This window comes from Lactuca virosa, chromosome 3 (assembly GCF_052849685.1).
Source record: "Lactuca virosa cultivar CGN04683 chromosome 3, Lactuca_virosa_CGN04683_v6, whole genome shotgun sequence".
Taxonomy (NCBI): domain Eukaryota; kingdom Viridiplantae; phylum Streptophyta; class Magnoliopsida; order Asterales; family Asteraceae; genus Lactuca; species Lactuca virosa.
In genome coordinates, this window is record NC_136428.1 from 261,268,878 (window position 1) to 261,282,089 (window position 13,212).

Consider the following 13,212-nt stretch of genomic DNA (forward strand, 5'->3'; position numbering starts at 1 on the left):
ATTTGTGGTTGCTTTTGAAATTGGAGTTGTCTTTGAAATTGTGGTTGGTTTTGGAATTCAGGTTGGTTTTGATATTGTGCTTGATTTTTAAAGTATCGAGGTTGGTTTTGGGTTTAAAATGGGTAGTATACACAACCAAAGTATAAATTTTGTGGAGAATAAATTGACCGATCGCTTTGATTTTGAACGAAATTTAGTGAAGAATATGAGATGTTTGGGTTTTGGGTGTTTCTTTTTGTATTTTTTTTTTGAGCTTTTGGATTAGAAGCGGAAGCCATTTTTTTCATAAAAATTGTATTGTTTGAGTGAAAAAATGAAGATGGTGAAGTGGGATAAAATAGAATATGTAGTGTTATTTATGTAGGGTAAAAACGGGGCATTTTTTGAAAAAAAAAATGAAAAAAAGGTCACAAAGACCCTTCCAACGTTCAACTCACTCAAACCCATACACGCTCTCTCATCGTTACATTTGTGCCAAGTTGTCGAGCCGAGCTCGGCATGCTGAGGGCCCAGCTTAGTGTTCACCGAGCTAGCCGAGACCATTGTCGATTCTACTCCAAGAAACCTAATGTACACAATATTGTGCAATACGAATTTGAGACTCATTTTATTTTGAAGTGTCTAAAAGTCGATGATTAGGATGAAGGTGCGCGACCTACCCAACAAGTAGACGGGAACATCTTCTAGTCCAACTAGCTAGAGCTTAAGCCCAAACCTCCAAATTGAAGCTTTGGAGAGCCTTCTCATCATTTTATAATTTATCGTTTTATAATGTTATTTATTATTTTCTTTTATCTTTTTTGTATTTCTTACGTATAATAAAAAATGAGGTGTTTTTATAAAATTAAATTGTGTAATATTTAACTGGGTTTGGAGGTTCGTAACGACCCATCTGACCATCTAAGAGTGGTGAAGGTGATACATGGATATATCATGGTGCCAGGGCCAGTGGCGGATCCACAACAAAAGTCTAGGGGTAGCACAACCTTTTTACTGCATAATATACAATATGATTTTTTTTTCCGGTTTGGGTTTTTCGGGTTTGGGTTAAACGAGTTTGGAATTTCCAGACTTTAACAGAAACAATCTGTCTTACTATCAAAGTACATGTTAATGTCAATGGAAACCTAATTTCACGATATAGGCAATGAAAACCTAATTTCAAGTGTTAAACATGAAGTTTGGAATTCTGATTTTCTTAAAATCAATGCAATTGAAACCTAAGTACGTGTTAATTGGAATCCTAGTAAAACAGCCAAGTGTAGAACTGTTTTTTAACTTCAAAGAAAAAATTGGAAACTTACTTGTTTCAAGATTTGGATTTTGGAGGTTGGGATCTCTAAACATCCAACGATTTTTTCCATTTGCCCTTTGTTCTTCTATCGCAAGCTTACAATGAATTTGTCTTCTTCCAGGGTGCCACAACAGCGATTTTATATTTTTGTTATTTGATTTGTGTCATGATTTCCATCCGTCCTCCCGCTCCTTCAATTTCAACAACATGTTTTGACAACCCCCAAATAATTCACAATTGGGCTTCTAGCCTTTTGGATTTTGGAGTTTAAACATTGGGATAAACAAACTAAGGGATATCACTCAGTTTTCAGCAACTTAAACTAAAACCAATATATATATATATATATATATATATATATATATATATATATATATATATATATATATATATATATATATATATATTAATTGGGATTTTTTTAGGGGTAGCCCGCCAATGGCTAGGGCGTTGTGGGGGCAAACACAAAATACAAGATACATATTATATTTCAAGAGGACAGATTATATATGTTCGTGTAAATTAAAAAAAAAATTTATAATTTTTTATAGTTATTCTAAAATTATTTATGGGCAACCGCCAACACTTTTCCGACCCTAGATCCGCCCCTGCATGGTGCTTTCATGCTTTGGAGTCTAGGGTGCAAAGGTGGAAGTCGAATACCACATGGCTCAACATTTTAAAGTTGTCCTTCGTGATGCGTGGGTATTGATCTTTTTGTTTTTAAGAAAAGGTTGACTATGGTTCTGTACTTCTTTGTCTTCTGAGAGGATGTTTGGTCAATTGGTTGGAAGATTCATATCTAAAATTTATATCTCCACAGGTGTATGCTTTGGAAATAGATAAGTCGGTTTGTGTTAAAAGACAAGATGGATCAATTGGTTGGACCTCTTCTTTGCATGGACCTCCTAGAGGGAGAGTCAAAGAAATCCAGTGGACTACTTTGGAGGGCTTGCTTCGGTCCATGTTCTTGAATGAGCATCAATTGAAACCCTAATCTAGCCTCTTTAATCCTTAACCCTAGTTCATTGCATGGAAGTTACCCACACCTCTCCTCTTAGTCGAGGTTTTTTCAAGGAAGAAAGAATCATAAACTTTTGTTGTTAGGTTGGAATTTATGAGGCATGTGAATCGTTGCCTTTCTAGTTGGGATTTTCATGTTTTCTTTGAGTTTTTTTAAGGATAGAGTATCTCGACTTTTTGGCTTTTGCTAGTTTTGTAATCATTAGATGTTTATCGTGTTTTAATATTTTTAAGGACAGCTATTTGTCAATGACATTGATTCCTTTTTGTTTTAATATTTTTTTACGAATATGTATTTTTTAAAATAAAAATCCAAATGTTTTTGTTTTTATAAATTTATATAATACATGGCCTTCTTTTTGTTGTATGTACATGAGACATTACTAAACCCTATACACACATACCAACAAAAAGACTTGTATTTTAGTAAAAAGAAAACGAAGACATAATTACACACTAATATATACCCTATAATAACATTTACATTACACATTACACATTACACATTACACCTTTTACACAAAACCCCCCTCTTCCCCAAACTTCCACACAAGGCTATTTCCGTAATTCCACATCCAAACAAACCAAACACCGCCTTACAATTCCCTATGGCTATGCCTCATCCTCTCACCCAAAAGGTCAATTCTCTCCTTCACCCTATCAAGCACCTCACACGCACTCTCACGCCCTTCCGACCTCCTCCTTTGTATCTCATCATGAAACATCGGATGAAACCTCGTTTGGAAGCTTCTATAAAGAAAATACGGCAAAAGCGTCGACACAACAACCAACAACGTTGTCATCCAAAAAAACGGTGTCGGTGCACACGCTTCAATAAAAACACGGTATGCGGTTGTTGACCATTCGGGTTTTAGGTATCCATATACGATTAAAAATACATACCAAAAGAAGATGCTACCCCAAATGAAAAAATGTTGGATCCATGTGAAGTAGTTTATGGAAAGTGCCATCTGGCAATTGACAGCCCATATGACACATGTGTACATTATGACACCTAGGATTTCGTAGTCGATGACGTGGCCATCTGAACGGAAGGCTTGGTGGATTGTGGAGTTTTTGCATATGAAGAAGATTATCATGGAGCTTAAAAGTCCGTTGAACATCCATCCTAGGATTCTTGGCCAGTTGAAGAGGATGTTTTGTACTCCCTCTTGATATAGCATCGGGTACTGTGTATTATCGTTTTATAAAAAAGTTTTACTTTAGGCAGTTGTACTTTTACTATTTATCGATTTAATCGTGTAACTTTTTTATGCAAGTGATTAATTACAAAAAGTCACAACGTAGTTCCTAGATTTTATCGATTTACTTGTTGAAATATTGTTTTTTTAATAATAATCGTAATCAGTGGCTAAATTGATAAAATGCTAAAAGAACGTTGGGCTTTCTTGTATTTTTAACATATTTTCATACTTTGGTTAAGGGAGAATATGGTTTTTAAAGGGTTAGTGTCATGAATGGGTAACGATTAACGAACTATTTGAGATTTTCAAATACACAATTGTTTTTTTTTTTTCTTAAAAAGTACGCTCAAAAGGTAAGAAAATGCAACTTTTTGTTACAAAACACCATTAAAATATGGATATAATGTGAATACTATTTTTTTTTAAAACAATTGTGTTTTGTAAAAAAAAAAAAAACAAGTACGTCGCTAACCATTTATGACATTAACCTTTTTTTTAAACAGTGATCAAAGTAAACGACTATTTTTGGTCCCTTGATATAGCTGATATTTTCAAAATTTGTCCCAAAAATATAGTCATTTCATTTGGAACAAGGACTAAAAACGTTACAAAAACCTTAAGGACCAAAATTGCAAAAATAAAATATACTCACGGACCAAAAAATTTAATTTACTAAAAAAAATGATTTTCTTGCAAGCGTTGAATGGACGAAAAGGTAATTAATTAAGTTTGAAATAGTTCTAAATGCGTAAACCTATTAAGATTTGTTGTAACTTGTATTTATTATAAGTCAAAATGAAACATTCCTATATTATATCTATCCCAATTAAGTCCATTAAATCAAAACAAAAATTTTAAAAAAATAATAAAAGAAAAAGGTTACCTTTAGGCAGAGTCGTGCTGAAACATCTTGATCAAAAACACCAAGGGCAATGACAGGAAGTGAAGTGAAGAAAACATTGTAAAATGACATGTACCAATCATTGTAAGCGGGTTGACCCGAGAAAGAAGCATGTGCCTCAAACCAAAATAGTGTGAACCCAAAAGCAATGTTTTTGTAAAAGAAATAGCATATCTGTAATTAAAATAAATAAATATACATATATTATTTAATGTATATTCAAAACATTAAATAAACACACTTTCAAGTTTCAAGTTTCCACACTACAAGTTTTCTAGGACTATTTTTGATAACCAGGATGATGAGGGCATTTTCGTTTTTGACAGACAAAAAAGAACCCCACCTTTTTGTGTGGGACAAAAAATTGTACTTTTGTCTCATTACTTTTATCAAATCATTGTACAACTTCATTTCTTTCTATTACAACATTGTACTTTCATTGTCTTTCTTTTTAAGGAATTGTATGTGTTTTTTTTTGAAAAATCTACCCAATTATAGCAATAAAAATTGTCTTGTATTTGGATGACATTGTTATTTATTGGAGTAAATTATACAAATGGTCCCTATGGTTTGGGGTAATTTGCATGTTTGGTCCCAAACTTATTTTTTTAATTTGCGAGCTTGGTCCTTGTCTTACCTAAAAAGACTATTTTGCCATTGATTTTATAATTTATTTAAATAAACACACCCCGAACCCCACTTCCACATCACCTTACTTTACCTTACCTACCCCATCTTATTTAAATAAATTAAAAAATCAAGGGCAAAATAGTCTTTTTAGGTAAGACAAGGACCAAGCCCGCAAATTAAAAAAATAAGTTAGGGACCAAAAACGTGCAAATTACCCCAAACCATAGGGACCATTTGTGTAATTTACTCTTTATTGGGTAGATTTTTAAAAGTACGATATGTTGAAAAAGAAAGTATGATGCTATAATAAACAAATCAATGATATTATTATGGGGAATATTTTTGGTAAAAAAAAAAAGAAAAAAGAATATTAAGATATTATTAAATCATGGTTTTAGTTTACCATCATAGCAATTCGTCTGTAGCACCAATGTCCATGTACCAATAACAATCGTTCAAGAAAACGAAACTGAGCTATGGCAAAATCACTTGCCATTACAGCCTGTAATTAATTAATTTAAAAAAAAAAACAAAAATCAGAAAATAAAAGTATAAAAAGTACAATGTTGTAATAGAAAAAAGAAAAAAAAAAAAACCTGCATTCCTTCTGCACCACTTATTCCAACTCCAATGTCTGCCTCTTGAAGCATCCCAACATCATTTGCACCATCACCAATTGCTAATGTTGTCTTTCGTGTTCCTTCTTTTACCATTTTAGTAACCTGTGTGTTTGTTTTAGAAAAAATTAATTAATTAATTAATGTGAAATTACTTGAAGATGATAAATGTTAATAAAGGTTTGTTTGGTTTGATGAAATGGAATGGAATGGAAAGGAATGACTTCTTATATGAAAATATTATATTAGTATATATAAATAAAAAGTATAGTTTTAGTACTATTTTATATATTATTTAGAGAAAATTACAGAACAACTATTATATGTTGGTGTGTTTTATGGTTTAGCCACTGATATTTTATTTTCCGATCAAACCATTAAAGTTTCAGACATTTTTCCAAATTAAAGTATTAGTAGTTAAACCGTAAAACTGTCTGAAATATAATAATTTCTTTAATTTGTGCTATTTTTTAAGGGTTAATTTCAAAAAGGACCTTATATTTTGTGTTTTTTTTGGGATTAAACCGCAAATTTATTTTTTGCCTGAAAAAGAAAAGACCTTGTATTTTTTCATTTTTTCGGAAAAAGCCCTCAACTTTGTATTTTTTTTCAGAAAAAAACCTCAACCTTCTAAATGCTTCCAAATAAACCCTCAACTTTTAGTTTTTCTTGAAAAAACCCTCACATTTTACCTTTTTTTTTTTTGGAAAAAACGACTAAAAGGGACAGATCGGAAAAAATGAAAAAAAATACAAGGTCTTTTCTTTTTCAGGCAAAAAATAAATTTGAGGTTTAATCCGAAAAGAAAAAACACAAAATATAAGGTCTTTTTCTTGAGAATAACCCATTTTTTAATTATATAATTATAGAATTTATGTTTTAATTATAATTGTTATAGAATTTATTATTTCTAAACACAAATTTAAATATTATAAAATCTCATTAAACCCAAATAAGATTACAGTAAAATATATACATTCTCCATTTATTTTTTAAAAAACAAACTTATAATTTAATTACAATCATGAAGTTATTAAAAAAGATTTTTCATCAAAAAAATTTATAAACAAAAAAGGGTTTTATACTACAATTTTCCATTCCATTCCATGATAGAAGGAAACAAAAACACATTTTCTACCTAAAATAATACTTAACAATGGAATAAGCTATTCCATTCCTTTTACCTAAGAAAATTACTTACAAGAGCTTTTTGTTTTGGGGATGATCGACAACAGATAACAGATTTGCAATCAATTGCAACATCCAAAAACAAACTTTCAAGATTTTTTTCAAGAGCAAAAGTCAAAGATCTTCCATCAATTATCAAAGCAAACAACACAGAGCTACTTTTAGCTAAATCAAGTTGTGATCTTCCTTCCATCAATTGCTTCTTGATGCTTTCTCTCTTTGCCTACAAAAATTCAAAATGTTTTATCAAGTCATTCTCATTATTTAATTAATATTATTATCTTTAAACAAATAATAATACATTTGTAATGGCTTCCTTGTCGTTTAGCTTTTCTAAAGCTGTAATATCATGTGAGTCTAATGTGATCACAATTTGCTTCATTCCTTGAACAAGCAAACTACATGCGTATCTGTAGATGTCATGGTCAAAAAGTCAACTTCTATAATTTATGTGATAAAAAATTTAAAAAAAAAAATTAAGTTTGTGATCATATCATACCCTATGTTTATTGCAGTCTCCATTTTATCACCAGTTAAAACCCACATCTTAATTCCAGCATTTGAAAGTTTTTGTATGCATTCAGGAACCTTGAAAAACAACATAACAATCATTGTGTTAAATAATAATCATAAAAAAATTATGCTATAAAAGTATTAGAGAAAAGAGTAAATTACACGAATGGTCCCTATACTCTAGGGTAATTTACGTGTTTGGTCCCTAACTTATTTTTTTAACTCGGAAGGTCCTTATTGTTTGTTTTTGTTACGCGCTTGGTCTCTGTCTTACCTAAATAAACTATTTTGGCATTGATTTTTTAATTTATTTAAATAAACACACCCCCAACCTCACCCCCCTCACCTTACCTTACCTACCCCACCATTTTTTCCTATTTAAATAATAGTCTTTTTAGGTAAGACAGGGACCAAACGTGTAATAAAAACAAACAGTAGGGACCAAACGCGTAACAAAAACAAACAGTAGGGACTTTTCGAGTTAAAAAAATAAGTTAGGGACTAAGTGCGCAAATTACCCCAAACCAGAGGGGACCATTCGTGTAATTTACTCTAGAGAAAAATAATGGAGTTAATAAAAAAAATGACCAAAATGAGTGTTCAATGTTCATATCTAACAAATTCACCATCTTTTTGAACTTTTATTAACAAAATAAACTTAAAAAATTATAAAAAAGGACAAAAAAAAATTGAAAAAGATTCGATTTTGCAATTCAGAAAAGGGTTAATCTCAAAAAAGACCTTATATTTTGTGTTTTTTTATTCTGGATTAAACCTCAAATGTGAGAAAGACCTTGAATTTTTTCATTTTTTCCAATCTTGTACTTTAAGTCATTTTTTCCAAAAAAAAAAGTCAAATGTGAGGGTTTTTTTCGAGAAAAACTAAAAAGATTGAGGGTTTATTCGGAAGCATTTAGAAGGTTGAGGGTTTTTTTCGGAAAAAAAAATACAAAGTTGAGGGCTTTTTCGGAAAAAAATGAAATAATACAAGGTCTTTTTCAGACAAAAAATAAATTTTAGGTTTAATCCAAAAAAAAAAAAACACAAATTATAAGGTCTTTTTTTAGATTAGCCTTCACAAAATGATGATGTCATATTTTGCAGCCTTTTGTCACTAAAAGTAATTTTGCAAATTACTGGAATTTTATAATTGGGCCATTGTGAAAGAGGAATCCATTTTGTTAAAAAGTCAAAAAGGTGGTCAAATTGTGAAATAAGACCCGACCCATTTTGGTCATTTTCATGATTATCCAAAAAATAATGACATTTTAAGTTTTTAAGCTTTTACCCCCTTTTGAAGTTTATCTTCAACAGCTGTAGCACCAAGTAAAATCAAGTTTCTTTCAATCTTTTCAGCAGCAGCATCTATCAAATCATCACGTTCAACAGACACTGAATTTTTAGCTTTTATAAATTCTTCTTCCCATTTTTTATATTCTTCTTCTTCAACAACACGATATGCAATCACCAAAGTCCTTAAACCTGCTTCTGCGTATTTGTTGATATGATTCTTTGTTTCCTCTTCAAAGGGTTGACTTTCTTTACAAAGTCTTTCAAACATGACACTAAATTTATAAAAAAATATATATATAATGTGAGTGGAAAGATTTTATATTTAATAATTTAAAATTTGAATGTTTATAGTTTTATGTGTTAAAAAAAGTACGTAAGCTACCTATCAGCACCCTTGCAGAGTAATAAGAGTTGATTTTCAGTGTTTCTTATGATTACTGACATTCTCTTTCGAGAACTGTTGAATTCTATCATGTTTAAGAGCTCATATGATCTGTAAAAATTGTGAAAATGTTTAAAAGATTGAAACTTTGTAATGTTTTTTTTCTTTTTATGATTAAAAGATAGGGATAAATGCAAGAAAGTAACTTTTTTTCATTTATTTGAGTATTACATCATCTTACTTTTTAAATATTTCTATAACAATATTGTACTTTCAAATTTTTTCTTAGTAAGAAGAGTAAATTATACGAATGGTCCCTATGGTTTGGGTAATTTGCACGTTTGGTCCCTAACTTATTTTATTAACTCGGAAGGTTCCTACAGTTTGTTTTTGTTGCACGCTTGGTCCCTGTCTTACCTAAAAAGACTATTTTGCCCTTGATTTTTTTAATTTATTTAAATAAACACGCCCCAACCTCACTTCCACCTCACCTTACCTTACCTTACCTACCCCACCTTATTTAAATAAATTAAAAAATCAAGGGCGAAATAGTCTTTTCAGGTAAGACAGGGACCAAGCGCGTAACAAAAACAAACTGTAGGGACCTTCCGAGTTAAAAAAATAAGTTATGGACCAAACGTGTAAATTATCCCAAATCATAGGGACCGTTTGTGTAATTTACTCTACTAAGAAATTGTATTATAAAAACAAAAATACAAAAACTACCCATTTATAGCATTGTACATTCAACTTTTTTCTTATTAGGAGATTATACTTTGAAATATATATACCCAATTATAGCAGTTTGTATTTGGATTGCATTGCTATAAATAGATAGATTTTGAAAGTCAAATATCATCATATGAAAAATGAAATTAGGATCCTACAATAATAGCTTTTAGCCTTTTACAATCATATTTAATTATATTTTTTATGAAAAGGTTAAATGCAAGAAATATGAATGTACTTTTGTTGATTTCTTTAGTATAGCATCCTACTTCCAATTCTTCCTATTAATATGGAGAAATGAAAGTAAAGTGTCATAATAAACAAATCAATAAAAATACATTGACATTTGACATTTCTTTCATTTCACCCTTAAAGATTTACAATTTTAGTCATGAATTATGCAAAAAAAAAAAAAAAGATGTATTTAAGAATTATCTCACCTGTCAACCTTTTGGCCATTTACACATTCATGCAAAGAGATTCTTGTTTGTGTTCTTTGAAAGAATTCAAAACCAAGTTCTCTTGCAGCTATAACAAAAGCAGCTTCATCAGGTGATTCAGCTTCATATGAAAGTTCATTTGTTTCTTTTTTAACTTCAGGTATTGCTGTATGACAAATAGCCAAAACTCTAAAAAACTTCTGTATGATATCTGAGTTATCTTCATTAACCCATTCTCCCTTCATTATCCTCTCATCCCTAAAGTTAAAACCCTTAATCAACTTCTCTAATTTCATAACATCATCACCATGGCTGCCTGAAGTACCACCATGGCTGCCCGGGCTGCCCGAGTTTTTCCTCTTTGCAAGAGCTAACTCCACTTCTGTCATCCCACGTCCATAAGCAACACCTCCTATTGAACATTTAACAAACTCCATTGAATTACATGTCAATGTTCCAGTTTTATCTGAAAGAATTGTGTCAACTTGACCGAGTTCTTCGTTTAAATTTGATGTTCTAGCTCTAGCTGGTTTGTTTGTTTCTTCATGATACATATCTTGATCTTGATTTATGAATATGCTTTGTAATACTTTTACCATTTCAATGGAAACGTATAAAGATATTGGGATTAAGTATCCGTATAACATTAACCCTGTTAAGAAATGAAGAAATGCAGCTAGAATTGGTCTTTTTGGATCATAAAGAGCAGTTGTTCTTGTTGGCTCAAGATACCATCTTCCATAACCTTCATGGTTTAAGTCTCGACTTGTTCTTATGCCAAAAAAGATTGATCCAATGAAAGATATTGAAATCAAAGTGGTGAAAAGAATGTAGATTATTTTATCCATTCTTCTTTCTATCTTACTTCTCTTTGAAGGAGGATCTGTTGCATTCTGCATGACTTTAGTATCATGTCCTGTGAAAATCACCACTCCGTATACATACTCTGTGTTTCTTAATTTGGAATCTCTTAATAGAATCTGTTGAAGTGAAAGTGGATGATGTTGACCATTGTAGGATAAGCTTCCAACGAATGAGTAAAGATCTTCATTTGGATCTTCACATTTGACCATTGCTTTGAATTGATGAAAGGAGGTGTCATTGTTTAAAGAAGATGTGAAATCGAATGCGTGTTTTAATTTCAGATTAGTTTCTCCATCTAGATTCATGGTTTCAACATAACAAATCCCATCTGGGTAGCTTGATGAAAGGAGAAGAAGATCTGATGGAAAATATTCATCTTTATTCACTTTAACAAGATCACCAACTCGTAAATCTTTCCATTTGCTTTGAGAAAATGAGTTGCCTCTGTATACGTGGACCTTTCTATTGTTCGCCTTTATGTCCTGAAAAACCAATTAAAACATAGTCAAATCACCACTAAAAACACAGATACATGGAAATAAAGGAAGGTTTCAGAAGGAAATAGTTGCAAATCAGAAAGAAAAGTTAGAAAAACAATGAACAGATGAGAAAAGTATCCAAAAAAAAAAAGCAACTTTACCTGTTTCCGACGTCTCCAATCTTCGACACCTTCTTTTGCCATGGTTGCCCCAATCACGACCAGAAGAGGAAAAAGGATACTGGAAGCTCGAAAGGGTGCCAATGGACTAAACGAAACACAAGCTACAACAAGAAAGTAAATATTTGCAACGCGCCTAAACTGTTCAAACAAAGACTTGGGAATGAAATTTATCGCTGTGTACTTCGTCGTCGACACGTAATTACTCCGGTATCTGAGCTGAAGTGCCTCTGGATTCTCGGGATCATTGCAATACACAACTCTAGAGTACCCTTTTTGTCCGATTTGAGCATGTTCATCACTTGTTGAAGGTCGGAAACACGAAAGAGAATAAATTTTACTAAACCGAATCCTCTCATTCCTACCAAACGGCATCTTGTATAAAAAACCTAATCCGCCTGAAAACTAACCTCCGGTTTCAAATTCCGATTACACACGGCTACTACACACATTCCGACGAAAACGTATACACTAAAAGACGAAGAATAGACAATGAATCGGAAATACATTCATCGATACTTTAGAGTTTACAGAGCTTTGGAAGTATAACTAACATTAACTTAAACTGAACAAGTTAACATCTAAACATGCAAAAACAGATCTCCAGAACCTGATCCATATGACGATATGTTCCACATCCAAAAATAGAAACCGCATCTAAGCTTTCGGAATTCGGCTTCAACTTTAATTTATGTACTCGATATAACTACTTGTTTAACGAGTTTGGAAAACCAAATTTGAAACTTTTGGTGTCCAAATTGAGCTGTTGGAGAAGGTTCGAAACCCTAGAAGAAACAAAATACAAGAACAGAGTAGACAAAATTCCTTACTTTGGTCAGAAGTTGCAGAGATCTCTTACTTCCGCCATTAAATCACTGGTTAATGTTGTGTAGATATGGATATAGGCTAATATGCACATGAGTGATATTATTGTATAGTTTTGTATAGGAGTAGTTAGCTTGCTGAGCTATTGCCGTGTCTACAAGCAAACAAACATAAAACGATACACACATAATGAGCAAAATGATATTTGGGTAATCCACTTATATATTTGTCTTTAATATTTAGTTTTATAATAATAAATTTTATTATTATTTTGTGTCTTAAAATTGATTAATTATAGGGCATTAAAACATTACATTGATTGACGATGTCTTGATAAATATACATTGTCCTTTTATTTATTTATTAATCAAATTTTACAAGTTATGATTTTTTGTTAAGTTCAATGGTTTTTTTATTTGATAGGAATAGAAAGAAAATGAATAGACTTTTGCCTAACGAACTCCCTTTATCCTTGAACTTATTTTTTTATTTAATAATGATTGAGACCCATTTTATGACTATCTTGTTATCATTTCTATTGATGTGTTTTTATATAGTAACTTTTGTCTAATTTTAATTATCTTGTTATCATTTCTATTGATGTGTTTTTATATAGTAACTTTTGTCTAATTTTAATAATATTTTTGGTC

General features: G+C 31.3%; 1 protein-coding gene across 2 annotated transcripts; it reads right to left on the minus strand.

Moving 5' to 3' along the window:
• Positions 1–2,718: 2,718 nt before the first annotated feature.
• Positions 2,719–12,742, minus strand: LOC145167165 (ATPase E1-E2 type family protein / haloacid dehalogenase-like hydrolase family protein). 2 transcript variants are annotated; one of them, XM_079086264.1, is made up of 11 exons: positions 11,720–12,742; positions 10,216–11,561; positions 9,047–9,157; positions 8,660–8,936; positions 7,358–7,446; positions 7,160–7,268; positions 6,872–7,081; positions 5,650–5,775; positions 5,457–5,555; positions 4,406–4,597; positions 2,719–3,507 (listed from the first exon to the last, which is right to left on the minus strand). In XM_079086264.1, exons 1-11 carry the CDS (start codon positions 12,110–12,112, stop codon positions 2,914–2,916), a joined length of 3,546 nt encoding a protein of 1,181 aa, XP_078942390.1. In that variant the 5' UTR covers positions 12,113–12,742; the 3' UTR covers positions 2,719–2,913. The 2 variants fall into 2 exon arrangements, with proteins under 2 accessions (XP_078942390.1, XP_078942391.1); XM_079086265.1 differs by lacking the exon at positions 9,047–9,157.
• Between the last annotated feature and the right edge of the window lie 470 nt (positions 12,743–13,212).

Bases quoted from the DNA above. Each gene is read 5' to 3' on its own strand.
- LOC145167165 (XM_079086264.1), bottom strand. From the start codon at position 12,112: ATGCCGTTTGGTAGGAATGAGAGGATTCGGTTTAGTAAAATTTATTCT. The intron at 8,937-9,046 runs GTAGCTTACGTA...TTATAAATTTAG, and splicing joins CTCTGCAAGGGTGCTGATAG to TGTCATGTTTGAAAGACTTT. The intron at 7,447-8,659 runs GTAAAAGCTTAA...TTGTTTTTCAAG, and splicing joins AAGATAAACTTCAAAAGGGG to GTTCCTGAATGCATACAAAA.